This window comes from Falco biarmicus, chromosome 3 (genome assembly GCF_023638135.1).
Source record: "Falco biarmicus isolate bFalBia1 chromosome 3, bFalBia1.pri, whole genome shotgun sequence".
NCBI classification, from domain to species: Eukaryota; Metazoa; Chordata; class Aves; order Falconiformes; family Falconidae; genus Falco; species Falco biarmicus.
Window position 1 is genome coordinate 102,875,506 of NC_079290.1, and position 24,430 is coordinate 102,899,935.

The window sequence follows — 24,430 nt, forward strand, 5'->3', positions numbered from 1 at the left end:
CTCTGAGGTACTGAGAGAAGAGAGAAAGCTGCCAGCTCCTGAAGTCTTGTTAGCCTGGCCTGTGGCTTGCTGTGGTATCTTCACTAGACATAGCTATGGTGTGTTCACAGGTATTTTTTCAGAATATTTTCACAGGGTATGCCTTTAAAAAAAAGGGGGGGAGAGTCCATTTAAGCACTGCTCCAAACTCTGGTGCTGAGCAGGTAAGCCTGACGCTTCTGCTGGTAAAGCACAGTGCAGTGTTAAAGCTGAGCTGTAGGCATGGCCTCGGAACAGCACATCTATCACCATTTCATGGTCACTGGATTCTGGTAGCACAAAACATTGAGGTCTGTATGACTTGTCTTAGGTTAATGTTGTTGCAGAAGAGCTTTTGGATTTGGTCGTAAATCAAGATTTATGTATCAAAATGGTCTGAAGACAAATGCACTTCTAGTGATGAGATCTTTCCAAGCAGTGTCTGCAGCCTGGTTACAAACTGCCATTAAGGGCTCTTTGGCGAGTTGGAATTGGGAATTGGTGGCTGCTACTCAGCATGTACTTGGGTTTGTCCTGGCACAGCTGGAACATGCCTGCTGCGTTCCTGGTGGGTCAGAATGAATTGGAGGGTGCCAGCAGCTGAGTGCTCACAGGCGTCTGGCCCCCAGGAACAGGTAGAGCTAATCCAAAGCCAAACTCCCTGAAAGGCGTACAAGGTGGGCACCACTCCTCCAGCACCCTTTTGCCCTGCAGGTCTCCCGATTGGGCTGCACTACTTGGTAATGTGAATGGGGCCAAATAATGCAGTATAACATTTCTTTTTAGTCTTCATAAACATACAGCTGAAGTTTCATTTTTCTATGTTGCTTGAGTGCCTAATGTGCTCCATATTTTGGAAAAGACCAAATAAACTGCTGTAGTGGAAGAGTGTGTCCTGGAGAACAGCTGTAGGAGTTTATCACTGCATTATTGATTTTCGTCACTTTTTTTAGTAACAAATTGTCAAGATTAATAGGAGGAGCTTTTTTGTGGTTTCAGCCTTTGTTTGCAACTTCAAAAGTATATTTGATGACTCCCCAGGTTTGAAAACAAAGTAATTTTTCTCCTATATTATGTGCTTCAGGGTTTATCCATCAGAGGATAGATGTGACAAACTTGGACCTTACCTGTTTCATGTGGAAAGGCTTGTGTGCCTTTTTAACTTTTTGGAACAATTGTGAAGTTGGGAAGGGTGATTAGAGGCAAACAATACAAAAAAAAAAAAAAAAAAAAAGTGGTCCAGAAAAAAAACGGTGATTTTTAGCCCAGCTGGATGGTTCAGATGTTACAAACTGCATCAGAAGTACTATTGCTTGGATGGATTAAAATTCTCTGCTGTTTCTTCTTAATAAGCATGCTTCCAAAAGGGGAGTTACACTGGGGAAAGGGAGAAAAGGCAAGGATATTAAGTATTGCAATACTGTTTCTCCTACCCCATTAAATTTGGTGTTCCACCAAATCCTGCTCTAAGAACACCATATGTGTGAAATCTGGATTTGTGAAGGTGTCGGCTGGAAAGAGAAGGCAGCCCCACGGATGAGAGGGTTGTGTTAGCTCGTGTGGTTCTCTGCACCCCGGAGCGTGCCGTAGGCAGCTGTGCTTTGCAGGGGGGGAGGGAGTAGAAAGCCTAGGTGTTGCAGAGGTGGGAAGGGTATGGTTTTGACCCTCAGGAGGTGGGTTTGGCTGCACACTGGTCCTCATGTCACCAACTTTAACTGTATGTTAATGGCTTACACCTTTTTTCAGAACCATAACAGTGTCGTACAAAATAGCGCCGTTTCCGTGTTTAAGGCTTCCGTTGCAATCCTGTTGACTAAAAGAAGAATTTACTTAGCTCCTCAGCATACATCTGGTATGAAACCATCAGATATGCATGAACACAGAATGTGTATGTGTGTGGAATGAGCAGCAAGTTGAAGCACCTGACAAATCATCAGTGCAGAAACATCAGTTTTAAAAATAGTTGGAAAAAGCAGTTTCTTCTTATAACTTCACAGACTTAACATGAGGCGAAGGTGCAGTTTTATGGTTTTGTTCAGGTTCTCCCTGATAATGTCCAGAAGGAGTAGCAGTATCTTTAGCTGGGCAAATGGATGTACTGCAGTATCAGATAAGCATTTTTTCAGGGTATTATAAGCACATACCACCTATCCAATAGCACCACCAAATCTGGCTAACTGTGCTGTATGCTTACTAGTGAAATCGCATGCTATTGTTTGTTGTATTCTGTCAGCTCCAGAGCTGTGTGCAGGGCAGTATTGCTAGTCATGTCTGTATTTGATTCAGTATCTAATACCAGGTATAAGTACCTAAACTGCCACTGGAATTCTTGCTCTTGTTGCTCTTTTCCCCTGAAACTCCTATGCCTATGAACCTGATGTCAGCAACCTCTTTATAACACCTGTTGCCTTATCTCTTTGTTCTATGTTGTTGTTGCTTTTCTCTATTGTTCTCAAAAGAAAGTGTTTTCCAAGCCAAGTCTTTCAATTTTTTTAATCCTCTTTCCACCAGATCTCTCAGTCTCATTCTCCTTCAGAACCTCTGCTTTCTTTCCTCTGAAACATACCTGGCATATAAATTAAATGCAGCTTTATACTTACCTGTTTCTAACTGCAAGTATTTCTACAGTTCCTACTGAGGCTATACAAACAATAATAATACTGCCCCAGGAAGCTCCCTCTGGCACTGTAAACTGACTCATTTCCATCAAGTGTTGCGTGAAAGTGCTCTGGGTCACTAATTACTTTTGTAACTGATGATTAATTGGACAACAGATTTCTCTTATCAGGGCATGAATGGTCTGGGTGTGCTGACCTTCTTAAAGGGTTTTGCTTTTTAGCCAGTTAAAAGTCTTAGCTGCAAAGGTGTGCTGGGATTAACATGGTTGGAATTGTAAAACAATTTTCATTGAGTCTTTGTTGGACAGTATTTTCTTCATATTTCATGGCAAAACTTATCAATAAGGCATTTGTAAATGATTTATTGTTTAAATACTCATTTTTGTGTTTATTGTGGATTCTTAAATTAATGCTTTTTTGTTGCAGGGATACTAGTATGGAGCAAAGTTTTGCATTTACTGTGCAGCTTTTATATCCTGAACTGGGGAATTGCTTGCATTTGGTACTGAAAACAGGAGAAATGCCTTTGTGCACAGAATGTTTTTTTCCTTAATCTAAATTCAAGAAATAAAACAGTTTTGTATTTAAAGATAAAGGAAAAGGTAGCTCTACTGTATTCTGTTGGGTTTTGGGGAAGAAAAGTAGGGGAACAAGCTTTCAGCACTTCGGTAAAGGACAGTGATCTTCTGCCTTTCTGGTTTAGTCATTTGAATTTACAGGCATCTGGAAACGGAACTAACTAGTTAGGTCAGTCCTCAAATGCATTTCTGTTGATCTGTCTACCCCAGTGGATTCTAGTTCAGGTTTTACACAGGCCTTAAGTTATCTGCTATTAACTGTTCCCTCTCATCGTCAAATGGTGTGGGTACTTCAAGACTTTCATCTTAATTGAAACAAGTAAAGTCATGTTGTTTAAATGACAGTCACACAGATAGTTTCACCACAAAACTCCAGGGAACTATCAGATTAATTTGCTGTCTGTGTTTTGTTGTCAGAACTGTTCTGAAATTTGATTTTGTTCTGGAGGCTTCGTTCCCGAAGGCACACATGAAAATAGACAAGGGTTCATAAATTCTAACTTTAAATATTTTTTTTTTTTAAATTAAACTTTTTTTTTGTCATTAGTAAGGTAAACTAGATTGGGATATTGTGTTTTTATATAAGTATCTGCAGGAAGAAGCCCTGGGGTCTTTGTGCAGAATTGACAGGCTTCAACAAGAGCGGGTAGTGCTTGAAGTAATACATTTTTCACCTTCAGTTCTGAGAGCTCTGCTCTTAGCATTAATTGAACTCCTGCCTCTAGCTCTTGATGCTCTACTCCTGCTTTGTATTTCTGAACAGAAAATGTGGTGCAATACTAAGTGTATTTAAATGGCTTTGCACCAAGACAGAATATGGACAAATGATTAAGTTTGATAAGCATTTTAAATAACGTGTAAATAAGATGAAATGCTGTAAATTATAGGGCTATAACAAAAGGGAAGAGTGATGGCTTTTGTTATGAGACAGACTTGTCAGACTGAGTTCCTTTATCGCATTCCAGCTACACCAGTATTCGTGCAGTGTAAAGATACCATGTGTAAGTGTCAGGCGTAATATATCAGGTCAGAATCCTTGGGGGTTTTCTCTGTTGTGTATATATTTAATGATTTATGGCCAGATTATGCAATTTTGCATTGGCTCTAGGTGTTCAGTCCCTCCATAGATCTTTGATAAATGCTGAAGCAAGTACCACAATTGGCAAAACTAATTGTTCCAGTCAAATAGAAAAAATACATTCTTGAAAGGTTTGGGCAGTCAGCTGTTCCTGGGAACAGACTATACCACAAGGTTAATTTCAACCTTTATTTTATTTGTTCCTTTTTGCTTACTGGTTATGGTGCTTCTTGGCAAAGATATGTAGCAACTCTACTTTCTCTCTTGTTCTGGCTTCTCCAGAGGGTGGAACTTGAGATCACCTGTTACTTGCATGCTGCATTGTTGCTGGTTTCATGTGGATTTCACTAGCCTGCTGCGTTTTAACTTCATGTTTGTTGTTCCCCTTTGGCATGAAATTATCCATTTGTCCGCTTTGCCTCCACTTCTGCAAATGGAGGTTGAGGGGTGGCTGGCTGTTACAGGTAGCGTACTGTGCGTGCAGGGGGATCTGCGTAAGAAAGTTAGGATGATGTTAGTGTTAGGCTTTGACAGCATTGAAGAGTTGCTGCTGCTTAGACTTGGTACATGGAAACTAAGGAGACGAAATAGAAAAGTGCGTTTGTATTGTTTGTTTAGCTAACACGGAGATGTAGAGGTTTTCCATATGGATTAATTTTAGTGGACTACTTCCACGGTGCCGGTGCTTCGGAAAGTTACAAATAACCTTCATCCAGTTTGAGGCTGAGGTTATTGCATCTTGTTTATAGAGTCTCACTTGTATCAGTTGTGATTGTTTTGTTGGCTCGGGGAGGGGTGTTTTGAATTTTTTCTGTAAGATGGATCACACAATGTTCTTTTAAAACCAGTGTGTACTTAAAACTATCTTTTGTGTTTCTGGGAACACTGTAATGTTACGTTTGACTTCATAATAGGCACAGAAAAAGTACGGCAAGCTCAGGACTGCAAGGACCTCCACATTGTAAACCCTGACTGGCTGTGGAGCTGCCTGGAGCGCTGGGACAAGGTTGAGGAACAGCTCTTTCCCTTGAAGGATGACTACATAAAAACACACAGGTAAGTGGGAGCTTGGGGGAGCTGGGGCCGTGAAAGTAGGCTGTTCATGCAATGATGCTAACTGGTTAATACAGCTATAAAATGGGTTTCTGACCAAATCACAATGGTGTGCAATCCTTACAGATTTTGTGAAAGAACCCTCTATTTTTGTGCATGTCTTTGCTGCTTAAACTGAAAACTGGTAAGGGATCAAGAGGCAGTTCAGCAACTAGCAGGATTAGGAGAAACCCGTGGTACAAGTAGTTTCTTCGGCAGTTGTCATTGTTAGCCATTTTCAGCTGGAGCAGCTGACCTTGTCAATTCATCCACAAACTAACACAGGGAGTGCCATCAAGGTGCAGTATCATTCATTCTGCCAAATGAAGAAAAAAATGTACACATTCCCACAGCATGAAAAATTGGTTAAGTATGGCATTTTTTTGAGACTTGGTAGTGAGGAGGAAGGGAGAAATGGAAAAATACAGAAGAAAAATCTTAAGAGGGGTTGAAAGACATGAAGATAAAAGCAGTAGCTGGAAGAAAGGAAGTAGTGGGAGGAGGTTTGAGGATAAGAGGAAAGTGTTGGAAGAGAAAGGGTTAAAAATAATCATTGCCCTAGGGTGACAGCAAATAGAAGGGATAGCCAAAAACTTTATTAATAGAGAAGTCAAAGGGCTGTTAAGAATAGTACCCTTTAGGAAAGTGCCATGGCTAAAATAACTCATGACAAGATCCTGTAGAGCCAGGTTCTGCTTCTTGACTTGCTGTTTGAACAGACTCAAATTAATAGTATCTTGCAGGGCCGCAGAGGGGCTGCCCGTCTGGGTGTGGGCAGGAAGGGGCATCGCAGCTGGGTTTGCCAGCACCGAAGTGATCGCGGTGTGACTGACTGGCTCGGCTAGGGATTGGTGTTCTGCTTAGAAGATGCTAGCCCCTGGAGGGCAGGATGGGCAAGTCTTATGGCGATGTCTGGGCACTAAAAGTAGAAACATCTGGAAGTGAGGTCACTTATCAAATGGGAAGCTAGGCAGAGACACAGGATCTCTAAAACTCAGGAAAGAGATGTAGCCTACTTATGGCTTGACTAGAATACTTTATTTTTAAAAAGTTCTATCAGATTTTCTTTTAATCCAGCTTTGGAATATTTGTGTGGGATGTTTGATTTGTCTGAGGCCTGACACTGCAAAGTTCTCAGTGGAAATCTGGACAGTGACTTGTAAGCATCATTTTTTGATGAATGTTAGTCTTTCTGCCTTTGTTAATGCACTCTTCCATTTTATTGGAAATTGGTAATTTTTCCTACTTTTATGTTTCAAATACAATATACCTTAACTTCATACTTTCCCTCACCCCTCCCCCAAACTTCAGTCAGTAAGACAGCTGTCTTAATGCAAATACTTTCAGTTCAACGTGTGCAAATTCTTTGGAAAATATTTTCTTCTTAATGAAGCTGCTTGAAATAGTGATTACTAGTCCAAAGCACTTAGGAACTGGGGAAGGGATGAACTCTGAGAAGAGATTTGTGTGTAAAATAAGCTTAAGAATAGCAAAAAACCAGTAAGTAAATTTGGAATCGATGGACCTTAAGTATTGATGCTACAAGATTACTTCAGAATCATCCGTGAAAGCATATGGTAAAAACTCCAGTTTTGTGGCACTTCTAGTATTTGTTACAGTATAGTTTAGTTGTTTTTTTCTATAGCATTGGCTTCATGGTGCATAACATTGTTTTGGTTTATATTTTTTTAAATTATTCAGTTTGCTTCTTCTTTTTTTGCAGCACTTCATCATAATTAGATAGTATGCCATAATGGCAATTCCTGCAGACTGATCTCTGAATGTTTCTGCTGATACTTCTAAAATTATGTTTTAAAATGCAGCATGGTGATCATAGGTTGCTTGGTATTTTAACGAATTAGTTTGGATGACTTGCAAATTAATACTGTGTGTTATTTTCTCTCGGAGCTAATCTTGGGGAGCAGATCCAATGGTGTGATACAATGGCATGCTTTTTCTCTTTATTGCATATATGCAGATTGTCACGCTACTCAGGTTGTGCATTTGTTACTATGTGGAAGCAATTTCAATAACTTCATATGATAATATTTAAGGCACATTTTAATATTTTTTTAATAATGTAAATATGACATTATCTGTGTTTCTGCATTTTTCTGTTTTAAATTCAGTGAGGCTTTATGAGGCTTTAATGGGAGTGCAAGAGGAGAAATGTTTCTTCAGAAATTTTCCAAACCAGTTCCCCCCGCAACTTTCTCATTTAGGAAAAAACCAAAAATGTTAATTTTTTACATCCTGGTTGGTTTGCTTATTTAAATTTCTAAAGCAATTTTTTCTGAACTCCATCCAACAGAGAGAATAGCCCTGCCACATTTCCTGATACACACAGCACCTTTCAGACAGCTCTGTTTCACCCAACACCCATCCATCCAAAGTCTCAACCTGGTCCTGAAGTTCGACTTTATGATCCTAACACCGGAAAGCTAATCAGGAAGGGCACTCAGACCTCTGGGCAGTCGATGTACATCCAGTCTCCAGCTCCTCCCATCACCTTACCAGTCCATGGTGAACACTCATCCTTCAGGTACCTAAAGCGTAGCTAGAGTCACTTCAACTATACTTTCAGAAGCTGTAGTAAATATAACTCTCTTGTTATCTTTGCATTTGATTAAATTGTCGTCTTTGCTGTAGTTCCTTTATTTGCTTTCTAAAAAGCCAAGGAAATGAGTAAAACTGAATAGTCGGCTGAAGTGAAATCAAGATGTTAGAATTCCAGATACTTTTTGTGCTTCACTCAAGTGCAACTGGAAACATCAGAACAAATAAATGCAGTGTGGTCTGTACTCTCTAAAGAATGTTGATAACTCATCTGTGAAGTGAGGCAGCCTAACATATTTGAATGAGTCTTAAAATATTGAGTTGGGTTTTTTGTCTATAAAATATATCTGATAGCATTTGGCTTTTGTTAATAAAATTTTCCTTTTCACCTAATTTCTTCAGATGGGATGTTAGCTTTGTGTTTTGTTTTGAGGCATATCGGAAGAGGGATGTAGCTAGCAGAGTATTACTAAATAAAGCCGTATGACTGAGTGCTAGTTAATAATCCTTATATCACTAAATCGAGACACTAAACCAGGAGGAGGAGGCGGCAGCGGCCTGCTTTTTGAAGTACAAAGGCTAGCATCTGGACTTTGTCAAAAGTTGTGGATTTGGTTAAGCTACAGCAACACTTTTCTCTTAATTAAGGATGGGTAAAACATCTGAAATTTATCCCTAGGTATCTATGTAAAAGATCTAACTTTCTGGAAAGCTTACAAGTTCAGCAAGGCTTGTTGGCTCCAGTGGTGAAGCAGTATCCAGCTGAAGGCAGAGCTTTTCTCTTTGTAAAAAGTGATCAGAATTCCTTTGTGCAATGCGATCAGAATATAGCAGTGGTTATAAAGCAGTTCAGTTTTCCAAACTACTACAAAAATCCAAAGCACAATTTACAAATGCACAGTTTTCTACCTTTCTTCTCCTTCCCCTGCTGCTTTTGCAGTATATCACTTATATTTATAAATCACTTAAAGGTTTTATAAGTGTAGCTTGTTAAGTTTCCACTCCATCTTCCTGTTGCTAAATTATTTCGACCTATGGTTTTTTCAGTTGTCATCTTTTTATAGGGTTTTTCTTATTTCAGCTTCCTTGTTTCTGTCAATACAGGTTTTTTGATTCTTTTAGTTTAAGACATCTTGTTTTCAGTTCCTTTTTAACTGCGTCTTAAATGTGTCTTTACTATGACATGTTAAATGAACAGAAAAAAGTTTCAGCAAGAGACGGCATATATCCAGACAGGAGCTGAAAAGCTTTTGGTTTTCTTTCTCAGTTATCGTAGAAGGAATTTGTCTAGAAATAGAGCTGAGAAGGTTGTACATGTATATAATTGCATGACGCTTCTAAGTTTCTCTAATATGATTGTTTATGTTGGTATTAATACATCGTTCAATGCTTTAAGAGGAGTAGATTTTGATGTCTGCTTTACCTTTGTGACCAGCCTAATGAAGAGTTTTGTCCACACCTAAGCCTATTTTTCTTTAATGCAGATGTGCTTCTTCACTTGAACATCTTATGGAGGAGAGAAACACACTTCACCTGTCCTTAGTTGAGTTTCTTAGAGCCCCAGACAGGTTTTTTGGGTGGAGCAAGACTGTATCTCCTTTCTACTTCCTTACTTTATTTCATTTATACATTTTTTTTGACTGTCAATGCTCAGGGTTGAGATGCTTTAATCTAAGAAAATGAATCCAATTACTCAGTGCTACAACTACAGCCTGTAACTAAGCAGCTGTAAGAAAAGAGATTAGCATAAGATAACCTGGGAAATAATATTTTCATCATCATTTCCTATTGATTTGGTTCTAGTGGTAAAATTAGTGACCTGTAAATACTGACCTCTTAATTGAGGCATGCCTGTATTCTTCAGAGCACTTCCACTGTCCTCAATTAAGATGGTGAGGAGTATCTTGGTAAAATCTAGGAGGAAAGCAGTGCAGCGATCAATACCACTTTAAGTACTTTTAATTGATAGGAAGTACAGTGCAAGCAGAGCATGAAGGCTGTAAAGAAGTAACAGAAGACCAAATAAGAACAGCTTTGCTGTGTTTTGACTGAGCAAGAGCTGAGGCAGAAGTACTGTATTTTTGCCTTGCTTTGTCTTAATGCATACATCAGTGACAGCTTTTAAAAAAAGCATTGCATCCAACTCAGAAATTGATGTGATACTTGACTTCAGAGAAAACTTCCTTAGTGCAGCAGTTTCTTGGTAGAGGGCAATGTATTTTGTGTCCTGACAGACTTCATATGCTCATATGTTCACCTGCTGCAGAAAGAGAGTATTTGTAACTAAGGCATTGAATTTAAGCAGAATTAGATAAAGATGTTAGCACTCACAACTGCTCCTGTTGTGGGTGGATGTAGTCAAAGCCTCCAATAACCTTTTCCGATAGTTCTTTGAAACTTCATCTGACTCTGAATTTCATACAGCGAGCAACAAAATTGCAGTGCTGTGAGAGGAAACCCTTGGGGAGATGGTGGCTGGACATGGCACAGCAATGGTGCTCAGCCTCTTGCTGTAAGGGTAGACCTTGTGCTTGGAAGATACCTCTTGCAAGGCTGGTTGCTGCGAAGGGCTTCAAGTTATCCGAGCACCACTTTGTAAGAACAGTTTCAGTTCTCATTTTTGTTTTCGGTTCAACATTTTTTATTTCTTTCTGGGATTCAACTTGGAAGATAATTTAAAATAGGATATGATTAGTTTAAATATCTACACACAATTTGTAGTGAAACTGTGACCATTGAATTACAGATGGTTCAGTTAATCTGGTCAACGTTCCGTGCGGCTGGCATAGGTCTTGCTGTTGTGCTTGGCTTTGCGACTTGAGCCCCTGCTTTTTGTCACGGCTGTTGCAGCCCGAGCAGAAGCGTGGCAAGGAGTTTGCGGCTGTACTGAAAGGGAAGGGAAGGGAATGCAGTGGTGTTAGTGGCAGCTGGCAGGAGCTCTTCTCTGGCTGAGAATGGGAAGGAATCCTCTTCAAAAATAGCCTGGGTATCAGAGCTTTGACACCATATCTATCTCAACAATTTGCATTTTCATATGGCAGTAGTATTCTACAAATGTTACAGTAAATGCTGAAGTTGTAACAGGTCGTGAGAGTGTAATATAGTGTTGTCCAAAAAAATGCAATTGATGATGGCATCTTGAACTAGAATAAAGAAAAAAATAATAGTACAAGTTAAATTCTAGTGAGTGTTAGTAATACACTAACAGATCAGACAACACTTCAAATACGGATATAAATTATATCTGAGGAGTTAAAAGTGACACTCTGGTTTTAAATAATGCTAAGATGCACCGAATGTTTGGTTTGAAAAGGTGTGTTAAGCAGATGTTGGTGGCTGAAGCATTTCTTTAAGATTTGTATAAATTAATTTCACTTATAAAATTTTTGTGTCTTAATTCACATGCTCATAATTACATTTTTCCCCATCCAATGTTATCAGTCTCCTTATGACAGCAAAAATACAAATTACCAAATTGGAATCACAAATGGAATTGAAATATTTTTAACATTTTCATGATGATAACGCTGTTTTAGCTTTTGCCCTGATGCTATATCAATGAAAGTGTTAAGATGCTTGTTACTTTCACAAATGTTGAACCCACTCTGCACATGCATGTCCTTGTGCGTGTAAGACTGGCAAGTGCCAACCAACCTGTGCAGGGTTGAATATGGTGTTATTTTTAAAAACAACTCGTGAATATCACCTGATTAGAAACAAATGTAAATTCCTGCGTTTGTATGTCTTCAAATTTTAATCAACCTAACCAGAAGCTGAAAATGTAAAGCCTGAAAAATGTCTTTGATAAAATAAAAATGTTTCTTAAATACCTTAAAGAAGTCTTTGTTTTATATTGCTTTTTGGCATGCTTGGTGAAAAGTCCCAGTGTTTCTTATATAGTATCATTTGGAAAATACTGGAAATAAAAATAAAAACAAGAAAGCAAGCCTGACAGAACTCTTCAGAAGCTATTAATACCGTTATTTTACAGTTAATATTTGTGTATAATAATGTGGTCAAGGCTGATCTCATATTTTATTCTGCAAAAGAAGTTCTTGCTGTCATCAGTATGATAATGTGTTCTTAAAAAATGCTAGATTTATTTCTAGTCTAAGAATCTGCTTGGCTGCCTGCTACATATAACTTGTGTATAATTCTTGGCGTGGTCAAGCTTGTCATGGTTTTAAATACAGTTGTATATGATGCTTATATTTTTGCTTTGTCATTCTCTGTTTTACTAAGAACACAAATAGCATTGCCACCTTTCTCTTGGCTAGGGAACCTATAAAAAAGCATGGAAATCCTATTTTAAAAGATCCTTTGAGGAAATATAGTGGAATGTTGTATTTTTCCTCTCTTACTTGTGAAAATTACTGTCAGAGAGCAGTTTAACAGCAAAAGAAAACTGTGTGGTCTTGTAACATAGAAAACATTTAGTATATAGGGGGGAAACACCCCTCACAAAGCCGAAAGTACTGTTAAGCTGTGATGGAAAACATTTTGGCTAGCTCATTTGCACAACATCCAAATAGTTATTTTGGCTTCTTAGGAAATTCTGCGGTACAGAAACGACGGACTGCGGAGGGGCAGGTTTCCGCCGCGTTGCTATGTCGTGCTGAGCTGCCGGGCGCCTTCTGCAGCAGGCAGTGCTGGGTAGAACAGCCGTGGCTTGGCGCTCTCCTCCACCAACTCCAGTTAAAAAAGAAAAATGAATTCACATCCCCTGCGCCTATCCATGGCACCTGAGAGGAGAGATGTGTATTTAGGGAATAGGAGCCCTCAAAATGAGCTTGATTGACAGCTTCCTGTGGCTTTCAGATTTTATATGTTCTGGGATTGAAGTACTGATGTAGAAAAAAAAAGTTGATACTTAGTAAGCTTCTCAAGAAGCTGTCAAGTTCAGGATAGGAGAAATCTTTTTGTAGAACCTGTAATTATGACTGGATTTACATAATTTATTAATGGCTTTTTTGGGTGGGGCTGCTGATTTATAGCTTTATCTTGAAAATCTAGGCTTGGTGAAAAACAAGAAACTGAAACACTTGTTGGTAAAGACCACACTGTACCCTTTCTCAGCCACCACTGCTCTCAGAAACAGCTTGGTGGCGTCTCGCCTGGTAGTTACAGCTTGAAACAGCTTGTGATTTCAAATACAGTCGTTTTTATACTTGCTTGTGGTAATCATTCCGCCCCCCCCACAGTCTTGTGGCTAACAAATAATTTGTGACCTGGGAAGTCTGTGACCCAAGATCTTTGGGTAGCGTTCTGGGTGGTGCTGAGCTGCTGTAACGTGTTCCAGGAGGTTAGTGTGACAGCCCAAGATATGTGACTAAACTGTATTGTGTAGCTGACAGGGGTCCTCAAACTTTTTAAACAGGGGGCCAGCGCACGGATGAAGTGGCAGGCAGTCATCTGCTGCTGCTTGGTTTCCCCCCCCCCAACCCCCGGCGGGGCAGGGTGGGGGGGTTCTGTAAATACCGGGGGCAGGATTGAGGACCCTGGGGGGCTGTATCCAGCCTGCAGGCCGTAGTTTGAGGACCCCTGGGTAGCAGCTCCAGCCTCTGCAAGTCTGTAGTAGTCAAGTAATATTCACAGAAAGAAGTTAGCCAAGAAAGGTAGAAGTCTCCTGCAGTTGTTTTAGATGTAGTTTATTTTTTTATTGCTGTTATAAAGTAATTCCCATGAAGTTATGATTCTTTTATCCATTTTCATGAACATCTTGACATTCCCTTTTTTATCTGCATGTTCTGATTAAATACAGTAACTAACAAGGTAATAAAATACAGACTAAGAGAAAATGCTACCTTATTTGAATACACTAGCCAAAAAAAAATATGTTCTGTTCTGCATCTCATCCAGGCTTAGCATCTGAGAAGTGTCTGAAGACTGAGGCTGCAGGAGTGAGCTTTCTACTTGCAAACCTCTTGTCTGTAAGGTTCAGAAATAGAAAGGTATACTTTGAAACTCAAGAATACAAGCATAACATAGACCAGAAAAAAAATATATTAGAATGTAAGAACTGTTTCCTGAATGATGGTTCAAGTGACAGACAAACCTCCACTTGAGCACAAATCTGAAAGTATTTTCAGGGCAACACATCTGCAGCTAATGAAGATCTTGGCTTCAAGAAAGGTTTGATGGTTACTTACAGTTACAGTGGGGAGGAAGGAGAGAGTGCTTTGTCAAAGGTGGAACTTAAGCCTTCAGACTGAAAATAAAAGGAGTCATTGAGAGACTTGATCTTTCTCTGCTAATGAATACAGAACCCTATTAGGCAAAGCTGTAGATATTCAGCAGTCATAAATTGTTTATAGGATTGTATTTCTTGACAAGCTGTAAATTTTTCTTATGTGGGACCCCTGAAATTTTTCAGAGTTGTTCAACCACATCAGCAGCAGATGTTTGAAGAAGATGACCTACCAGCAAGTGAAAATGAAGAGCAGCCTGGTCCATCTAAGCGGAAACGCCAGCCAAGTATGTCTGAGACAATGCCCCTGTACACCCTATGTAAAGAGGATTTAGAGAGTATGGATAAAGAGGTGAGCTTAACTAATTCTGACAGGCTTCTAACATAATCATTGTTAGCTATGCATAACAGTTTGACTTCGGTTAAATTATGCATGTATGTGAACTGACCTTGTATGCCACTGCAGTAACTTCAAATAAAAGCCATGGCAGGGTAAGAAGTACGGTTCAAGCTAAAATGCAGATATGTTCTGCAAAGCAAACTTGAACTAAGGAAAGGGAGTACTTGTGTAAGCAGGCCTTTGAAGTAGAGCTTCACTTAAGTATAGCTTTGTCACACTAAACGAGTTAATCACATTTGCTGTGTGTTTAGCTTTGCCAGGTATCACTTTAAACTGGTCTTTTAAAGTAAATATTCAGATAATCTGGACAAAAATCAGTGGTGAGATGGGAGAAGAGAGGTCTGTGGATGTAAAAGGCACAGGCTGTTGAGATCAGAGAGCCAAAGGGGAGCATGGAGCCTCATTATCATAGCCATGTAATCGCGGTGCTCTTAAGTCATAGCCGTCACAGTTCTGCAGGTGATGGCAGCTTTCTGTTACAGAGCGTACTGTACTACTTTCGTACATAAACACATTGTTTGAAATTCGCTGTGAACCTCTAGCAGCTGATTATTTTCACTTACACTTCTATGCACTTTTGTCAAAGGAGCCACAATCTTACATAATATTACATGATACACAGAGGAAAAAATACCCATCTGCACACTATGTTATCATGAATTTGTTACATTGTGTGTGACTTTACTATAAAACCTAGCAACACTGGAGCTCAAATGCATTTTTTAGCTTTGATCGTTCACTGGGGTGGGGACAGGAACGTATAACTTGCCAGCTTCTGGCAGTAAATTGATTACAAGGTTCTAGCCATAACAGGCTATTTAACAAGAGTTAAATATAATGGAAGCGTGAGAAGTAAACTGCATTATTTCACCAAGGAAGAAAAGAGTTTGTGTATACAGCATAGCATAATTTTGAGATGTCCTGTTGCTAGACAGGTCTGGGAGGAACTCCGAGCTGGTATTCTAGGGAAAGGTCCAAAAACATTCAACCACTGTGATGATCTAATCTGAATTTCAGATGAGTGCAAGCTTTTAACTTTTCCTGGTAACTCTTGAAGTTAACAAATTTTGATTTCTTCTGCTGTTTGTTCCAAAGTATTTTGCCCATTTGATGTCAGACTTTCAGAAAAAACAGTATTTCTTCTTGTCATAATGCCAGTCCCTGAATCCATCTGGTTTCCTTCTGTGTTGTCAGTGGTACTTAAAGCAAATTGTTATTATGGGTTGATTTTATGGTTTTGTGTACTAATATTTTTCTAATAATGTGGCTTTTGGAAAACATTAATGAATTGCTGTTGTGATGTGCGCACTGAGCCAAAAGAAGGTGTGCACGTTTGCTGGAGTTACTGTGTAAAGTATTTATTGTTCTGTTTTCAAAGACACTATTTAAGTACCTTGTTAAAAATCTGAATCTCCTGGTGCTGTTTCTTTTGTGATTGATTGGTCTCTATACTGCTACCTACAGTTAGACTAAAGAAATTAAAGTTTTTCTACCTATCCTACAAATATAAACATCTTAAATTGTGATGATTTGTTTGTAAATTATGCTTTACTTAAGCTGCATATTATGTCTGGGAATTAGACTACGTGAACTTCAGAACAAATGAAGCCCAAATTCCAGTGGGTTTTTTTTTTTCTTAGTTGGCTTAGCTTTGATTCCAGGAGTATGATTTAAGGTTACAGGTGCTACTAAAAGATTTCCACTAGTCTCTGTTCCCATCCTGGCTTATTTCTCTGATCCTTGTGCAACTGAACCAGAAGAAACTCTTGACTTGTAAATTTGGAATTTTGTTGGGTTTTTTGGGCCGGGCGGCTATGTTTTGGGTTTGTTTGGTGGGGAAGGGGAATGAGAGTGTCTGGTATCTTAGCTCCCCAACATGGTTTGATCAAGGATCAAACATTAGTGGTGAAACATGGAGAAGGGGGCATACAGCACATACACTGGGGAGGTTGAACTTGACATGGTAGTGCCAGCAGGTTGTCAGCTCCTGGTCGCTGCCATAGAGACAGCCAAGGGAGAGTAACCTTTGTGTACCAGCCTGGGGACTGCAAGCATCACCTTGGTAAGCATAATGTATTTGTGTACAAGAAATGTAGTGTGACTAATCAAACAGGATTTTATGGCGGCATGTGGGCGTACACTTAACAAAACAGATGATGTGTGGTAACGTAGTCCATAAAATATAAAAGTTTAGTGGAGCACACACAGGAGATTCCGCTGTCAGGGGCATTATCAAATAAAGTGAAAATAAACTTGATAAGCATTGCCGGTTGGTGCTCAGTTCACTTTGACACTGTGACTAGTTCAGCTTCCACAGGAAGGTGTTTGCCTGTATCTCATTCTTTATCAAAACATGTTACAGCGTAAGAACCTTTCTGCAATCATGTCACGAAGAGGTGTGAATGCTTTTCTGCCGCACAAATGGCCTATTTCCACACAAACAGGTATTTCCTTCATTTGTATCCGTTCTAGTGGCTATGCCAGCCACAAAGATCTACAGCCAATTGCAGACTGCCTTGGTGGGGCGAGGGAGTCTGTTTCAGTCACAGTGGTGATGGTTTGCTCCACAGTTACAAATGCTAGTGCTGGGACTGTTAGGGTTAGGAGTACGTGGTCCAACAAGAGTGAAAGCAAGTCAGAGTGTGACTCTGCTGCAGTGTAAGCCAGCCAGAGTCTCACCTGCTGTGTTCCTGCCCCTGAGCCACAGTTGATAATCATGGGGCCTTTCAGCAAGCCCGTTCTGGGAGCTGGTTTGATCAGAAAAGACCATTTTCCAGGTTAGTCTTCATCATTACCAGATTCCTGAAATAACTCACCGTTGCTGCTGCCTGAGTGCTGGTGCCAGGAGTAGGGAGAAGATGGGAAGAGCTGGGAATGGGCAGTGAAGGCCGAACTGCAACCCTCTAGCTTAAAAAATGCATCCTCACAATTCCCTGGCAAATTCAGATAAGGATTTTTACTAGATCAAAATGAGTCACTTAGCTTTAAGCACTGGGATTTTTTTCAGTGAAATGAACTGAAATTCAGGAAATGCGAGAGTTTATATATACTGTTTCTGTGGACGTAACAAGTTTAAATAGCTCCTCTGCACCTAACATCAAAAAGAAATCTTGCTTTTTCTTTGCAAAAATCTATGAGAAGGCCACAGAGCCCCAAGCAGTACAGCATTTGCATGTTGTTTATACATGGGAGAGTTTTGTTAGAAGAATCAAGATGGAAGCCAAAAAAGAGAATTCAAGTATGATTTATTCCCAAATTAAATCTCTTTCCATCCTTAACCTCTTTAAACATCTGCTTGCCACTTTTCCTAGTGAAAAAAGCAGTCTCTGTTCCAGTATTCCATGGGGAAGAACTGCCATGGATGGGCATCTCTGCTAAAATTTGGTCTTACACTGAATCTTATCTTCTCTTATTATTTTAGCTGTAGTTGTGCTATGGATACCAAAGAAGTCAAAGGAAATGAATAGCATCCCAGCCATGGGGTTGCTGTTTAAGGCCACTTAACCTTTTGTATCTTTTTCAGTGCCAGAGATCTGGGAGACCTGATCCAATGGTAACTTCCCTCTGACGTGAGGGACTGTTTGAACTGTAGGAAAGTGCAAGAACAAGAATATTTAATGTATTAGGGTTGCCATTAAAAAGGCAATTGTCAAATCAGAGTAAGTGCATAAGGAATGGATCTGTATTGGGCAATACACAGCCTGCTAATGCTGCTGCCTCACAGCTGAGAGAACATTTCCCCCCTTTCTTCTCTGTGCTAGCTAGACACAGATGCTTTGCAACCAGTTGCTGCTGTGTCTCTGCTGTGGAATGGTAAAGGGAAGCAGAATTAAATGCTTATTTATAGTCATTTAAAAGGCCTGTGTAAATTTTTATTTCTAAATAACTGGTTATCTGATACATAACCTGCAAAAGATTACGCCATAAAAATGCTGTTTATATCGGATTGTATCTAGTATGCTGTAATCTTCATGTTGCTGGTTTCACCGAAGGGGCTGTGCTGTCTTGGTCATGTATAGGCTGGAACGAACAGTAACAGCAGGAGACAGGCAGCCGCAGGGACTCACGTCTGTCACTGTCAGTGCTCGTAGGACCAGTCTTGGGCAGATACCCAGTACCGGCTTCACTGATGGGAAGTTCAAAAAGGAACTGCCAGTAAGGCAGTAAGATTTCAGTAAGGCAGATACTTTCTTTTTTAATAGTGTTTTGCAGTGCTATCTCATCCAAGATGGCCTGGGATTACTAATGTCCTGGCACAGCTGTGCACACATAGTCTACTGGTTATATGATGCTTGTGCTTTTGTGTTTATTACCGTGGGGTTTTTTGGAGTGTTTGAGAGCAGCGTCTGTATCTTGTCAAACGTCATCACCTCTGCCATCTACGGTAAAATATTTCCCTGGTTTAAATTCCTCTTAGTTTGGGACTTGGGAGAGGGTAAGAGAGGGAATAGATCTGGTGCCAGTCAGACCTCCAGCTTTCCCATCTCTGCTTCGGTTAGCGGGGCTGCAAAATTCCTGCCGTCTGGCTGGATGCATGCTGAGCAGCTGCAGAGTGACCACATTGCAGAGGTATGTGCTCCACACCAGTGCATTTATGTCCAGAGATTTTTCTTGAGTGGGAATGACCTAATGAACTACTTGCATTCAAAATGGTTCTGTTGATTTGGTATATATTATGCACACTCTTTCCCTTTTAACTAAGCTGGAATTTATGTTCAATGTATAAAGACTGAAATTACAGCATTCTGCTCTTACATAAGGCCATTTTATCACTCTGCATTTTTCTTTCATATAAGCAGATTTATCTCTTGATTTCTGTTTTGTATTTTAAGTTTGTTATATTTAAGTTAGTGGCTATACCATGCCGTGAATTAAGCGGCAGTGTTTTTCTCCTTCAATTTAGTGAAAGCTATTATCTCAGTAATGGTTAGCCTCTTGGTTAGTTTAAAATTACTAACTTAATGCGGAGGATGTGGTCTGTAGTGCAAAATAATAGCTGCCTGGGACGCACTTGGACACTGCATTGCACATTAACCGTTCTCCGAAATTCCTCAAATGTGTTTCTCATACAAAATACCTTGTGTAACACCTTAATATACAGCATGGCATGAAGTGTACAGATGCTAAATTTGGCTAGCAGTCTTAAAAATTGTACCCTTATTTGAAGTTAAAAGGAGGAGCCTGTGTGTGCACTTGCTGTTGTCAGTGATTATCATCCAGACAAGTAATGAGGTCTGCTTTACAGCCACTTCCACTTGAACTAAACTTTATTTTTTGAGATAACTATTGGTGAAAGTATAATATGGAGAAGTAGCAAAGGAAAACATGCTACTTTTCATCCAGAAACTTACAAGGCAGTAAGGGGCTATATGAAAACAATTTGCCAAAAGGTCCCATGGCACAGCAGCCCTGAGGATGCACAGGCGGGCTGGCCGGGGGCTGCTGCCCCAGAAGGGCAGGTAATGTGGAAGCTAGAAAAACTGAATTTGCCAGCCCCCTCAGCTTTTCATCGTCAGTGCCAAGAGCTTAACCCAGCAGGGCTGGACGTGTGGCTGGCTCGCTGTCCCTCGGCGGTTCATTTTCTGTGGAGGAGCAGAGTGGTGCTAGGAGTCCCGCTGCGGGTGTGCCGTCACGGAGCGATGGCTGTGCTGTGGCGGCTGCCTGATGCACCGAGAAATATGACTTTGTTTTGTAATCAACATAGCTTAAAGCTGTTGTAAACCAAGGAGAGTTTTACTGCTTTCCACTGTTTAAGATTTTGACACTCACCCGTCTCTACTATTAAAGTGACAGAGAAGTAATTGAACATTAAAATGTTATAATGTTAAAGCAATCATTTCACCCATGTCTCATCTGATTAGTAGAGAAGATTAAGTTGTCCAGTACTATTTTTAATAGTTTGGCAGTGAGAATCAGCAGCGTAGAATTAAGAAATCAGTATGGTGGGGTGGAGAGAGGAAAGGTGAGCGCTTCAAGGAAGTGGGATGTCAGTCGTTTGCTTCTGCCCTTGTTTTGCTTTGAAGAATTCCTTGAAAAAGATGCAATTCCAAGTAGCAGCAATGCATTTCTATTTATTTTTGATTATATAAGATATAAGCATATTGAAAAAACAAAACAATATTTGCCATGTTTAAGTTGTAGGCAAATCTTCCTGACCAGAAACGTTGACACTGACTGTTATGCAGCTAATTGAAAAAAACACTAAAAGAGATGCAGTATAGGTGAGGCTAGTGACATTGGTATGCGTTACAAACATATGAAACATGTATTTTCCTTATTTTAGCCCGATACTTATCTGCAGACCATTAGTTTATGCACTAATAGCATAGAGCTGGTTATCTGCTGGGTTTTGTTTATTAAGAGGGCATCATGGTCCAAGCTTGCCACAGCAGCTTTTTCAAATGTTTGGAAAGAGGCTTTTTTTTATGTAATACCATGTTTTACAAGGAGACAACTGATTGTCTTAATAGGAAAAGGATTTTTATCGAATTTGATATTATCTCAGGTAGGCAAACAGTTTTGGACCGTTTCTGTTTTTCTACACAGATTGCTTAGAAAGCGTTATTTAAGCACAGTTTCTGGTGTACTTGGATATTTTATTTTCATTTTAGATTTATTTTTATAAACTTATATGCTATGGGGGAATATGGGTAACATATTGGAACCTTTTGGCATTCAGACAGCACACTGTATAAATACCTGCATTTTGTAGATTAAAAAATGGAAATTACCTATATATATAAGGAGTAGTTTGATGGTGCTCATGGCAAGTTTTTAATTGGAAGGTGATATTACTATATAAAATTTTGTGCAAAGTGAACATGATCAGTCAAATTCCTGGCTGGTCAGGCTATTATTAGGAGAAAATAAAACATATGATTGAGACTGATTTACTTTTGTTATGCCCAGATATTTTAACAGGTAATTTAATCATGACGTAAGTACAAATGGTTATGCTACAATAGATACTACTAATGGGCTGCACCAAATGGACATCAACTAAAAAAACAACCATGCTTACTTCAGAGCTGACCTCTTTTTAATAAAAGTTTATAGTAATGAGTGCCTGCCTGCGTTTTGTCTGGATGTCCCTGTTTCTTCTATTGACAGTCCATCAAAAATTGATTTTAGTTGTCAGTAAAGGTGCTTCTGCCATCTTACATATTCTTCATACTTTTCTGATGCAATCAACAGCTGATTCAGTTCTTCTCCCAAAAAGGTTCTCAAAATTGTTTCATTGTAAGTAAACTTGGGTTTGTAGAAAAGTAACTTTTTTTACATGTTGTTGACATTCTGCTAAGCATAGAGTAAAAATTATTATGCAAATAAGATTAAATCTAAGCTCTATGTGTTTGCTTCTGCAGATAAGAACTTCTTTGGCTTTTAAAGTATGACTGGTTATATAGCAAATGCATTATTTTAATGCTATTCCATGTGAAATGGAAAGTAGGTCTATAAAGCTCCCACCTCTAGAATGTATGTACAGGGTGTTAAAAAGTGAAGGTTGGTTAACCTGTAGGGAAGAAGGCTTTTCCATACATTCTCTTTGGTTTTTCTACTGACACCGATAGTGCATTATATATCTGTAGCCTTCTCTGCTTGGCCTTGATAAACTGAAAGCCTTTTTCAACTGTTGGCTTGCTCACTGAAAATGGGGCAAAACCTCTTTAAATAGAGTTCAATAACCGCATTTGGAGGTGTATGTCTACCTCCATATGCTAAATCAAGTGCAGCTAGGCTGTCAACACTAACTGGCCACAGTTAAAAATGGGTGTCTGAACTGTGTTAAGCAATTTGCAAGATGATCCCTAACACAATTGTGAGCAGCTGCATATATGGTCTGATTGAGCCTCATCGCAAGTCTAATACGGTTTTTACATTTTAGTTGGAGCTGATGTTCTTCCTGAGTGGTATTTAAAAGTGTCTGGCCAAGTCTTGGTCTGTCTGAACTGTTTCTTCATAACTATTTTTTTGTGGGTGTTTTTTTTTTTTAAATCAAAATACCCTGATACTTGGATTGCAACATAACAGCAAATATAGATGTGAAGTATAGCATAATATATGCTAAGTGCTATGGAGGATCTTTACAATCACTTGCATATTGCTAGTCACCTAGCAGACTTAATTTGTGTTTGGATTTCTGGGGTTATAAAAATACAAATCCATTTTGGTGACATAAAGGCCAGGTTCTTTCTAAATGCAGCAGTGAATGACTGTTTGTACTATTAGTCTTTAATCAGCTGTTCTTGATCAGTTATCATAGGGTGACTTATTTTGAAATTTAAATTATGCATAATTGCAGTTGCTGACTTGTGAGACATCTTTGAGAGAAGCTCTTCCTTTTGCTTTGGTAGTCCTCACTGTTGTCAGGTGCCAGCTGCAGAGCGCAGTGAATACAGCCACTCAGCTCTGCCCCTGTGATCCTTCTGCAGCTGGGCACGTCCCACCTGCTGTCAGCATCACAAGGAATGTTTCAATTCCACGTGTAACTTCACGGAGGTGGTGAAAAGCTGCAGAACTGGAGCCCCCTACTGATGTAAAAAAATCTCCTGATGCAATGCAGTCACAAAATGAGTAATTACCCGAATGGCCGGCTGCTGTAACTTTTTCATGTCTACAGTAGTGGTATTAGTTTTGGACTTTAAGAGAATGTCAGCGTTGCTCTGTATTGTTATGGTTTTTGTATATGAGCTTGTGCTTTCTCTTTGCCGAGGTCACAGTCAGCTGTAGACAATATTCTCAAGTTGCTTCTCATGGCAAACAGTGATACTGTTTTCTCTGAAATTAACACAGACAGCTGCCTGTCTCAGATATTGTAGTGCTCCAGCATCAAACTTGCTTAATCACAGAGGGATTGAGGACTGGATACAGTTGGTGTACCATAGAGATCATATCAGAACCTACAATGTATTCATCACCTTAACAGTGACCTGCTTGTAGAAGCTGACCACTTGTATTTTGGACTGGTTCTTTTTCTTTTTTTTTCTTTTTTTTTTCCTTATTTTGTGCTTAATTCTGGCTATTGAGTGTGGGCGAGCTATGCAGAATACAGTGCTCGTATTTCTTCACTACTTCGCTTAAAAGCTGCATGCTTGATTGTACAGAGTCTGATTGCAGCCCCATTGCCCAGTTCAGCAGAAACCATTTAAACGTTAACCTGGCTTCACTGTCATCTTTCAGTTTCTAGTAAAGCAAATTCAGAAATAGTTTTCTCCAGTGCTCATTATTTGAGGTGACTTTGTTAGCTTGAGTGCATTGATAAATGTCTCTTGGCTCTTGTGACAATGAGACCAAGCAAATCAGGTTTACTGAAGAGGGAAACAACAAAGCCATGCTTCATGAAGCCAGCTGATGTCTGGAAATGCTAACTCTAAGCCTAGGTTAGAACTAGTAAGTCATGGCAGGTCCAGGCTGGCCCTGCTTATAGCTAGCTTGGATCAGGATGGGTTTACTAGCATGTTCACAGCATGCGTGAATAAATCTATGCTGAACACAGTGTATCTATGTTTCTATAGCAGTAGTTTTGAGCTAGCAAGCCCTACTCTATCCCAGTTGCTCTACACAGGAGTAGGTTCCTTTGCAGCTGCGATGCCTGCAGAAAGTCTGCACTTAACGGATAAATGAAAGCAGTTTTTTGCCTGTCTTTTGTTCTCACTTTAATATTTTCAGTTTCACTTAGTAGACTGTGACTTCTGAACAGCTTTATAATGCTGAACAAGTTCAGGAGTTCAACCTTTGAAATGGAAAAAACTTATTTTTCTCTGAAACCCATATGTAGCAATGAATATTTATTCAGTCTCACTAAGTGAAAGAGATGCTTTCGGTTAACCTTGGGATGGTAGAACCTAGCATTGTGCTAATTGTCGTTAAAACATCTGGTAACAAGGACCATTATGAGAAAGC

General features: G+C 39.6%; 1 protein-coding gene across 1 annotated transcript in view; it reads left to right on the forward strand.

Moving 5' to 3' along the window:
• Positions 1–24,430, forward strand: part of CTDP1 (CTD phosphatase subunit 1) — a 110,614-nt gene that overhangs the window by 36,998 nt on the left and 49,186 nt on the right. The window contains exons 9-11 of the mRNA XM_056331231.1: positions 5,207–5,348; positions 7,696–7,926; positions 14,314–14,479. Of these exons, the coding sequence (XP_056187206.1) occupies positions 5,207–5,348; positions 7,696–7,926; positions 14,314–14,479 (539 nt within the window). The remainder of the gene's footprint in view (positions 1–5,206; positions 5,349–7,695; positions 7,927–14,313; positions 14,480–24,430) is intronic.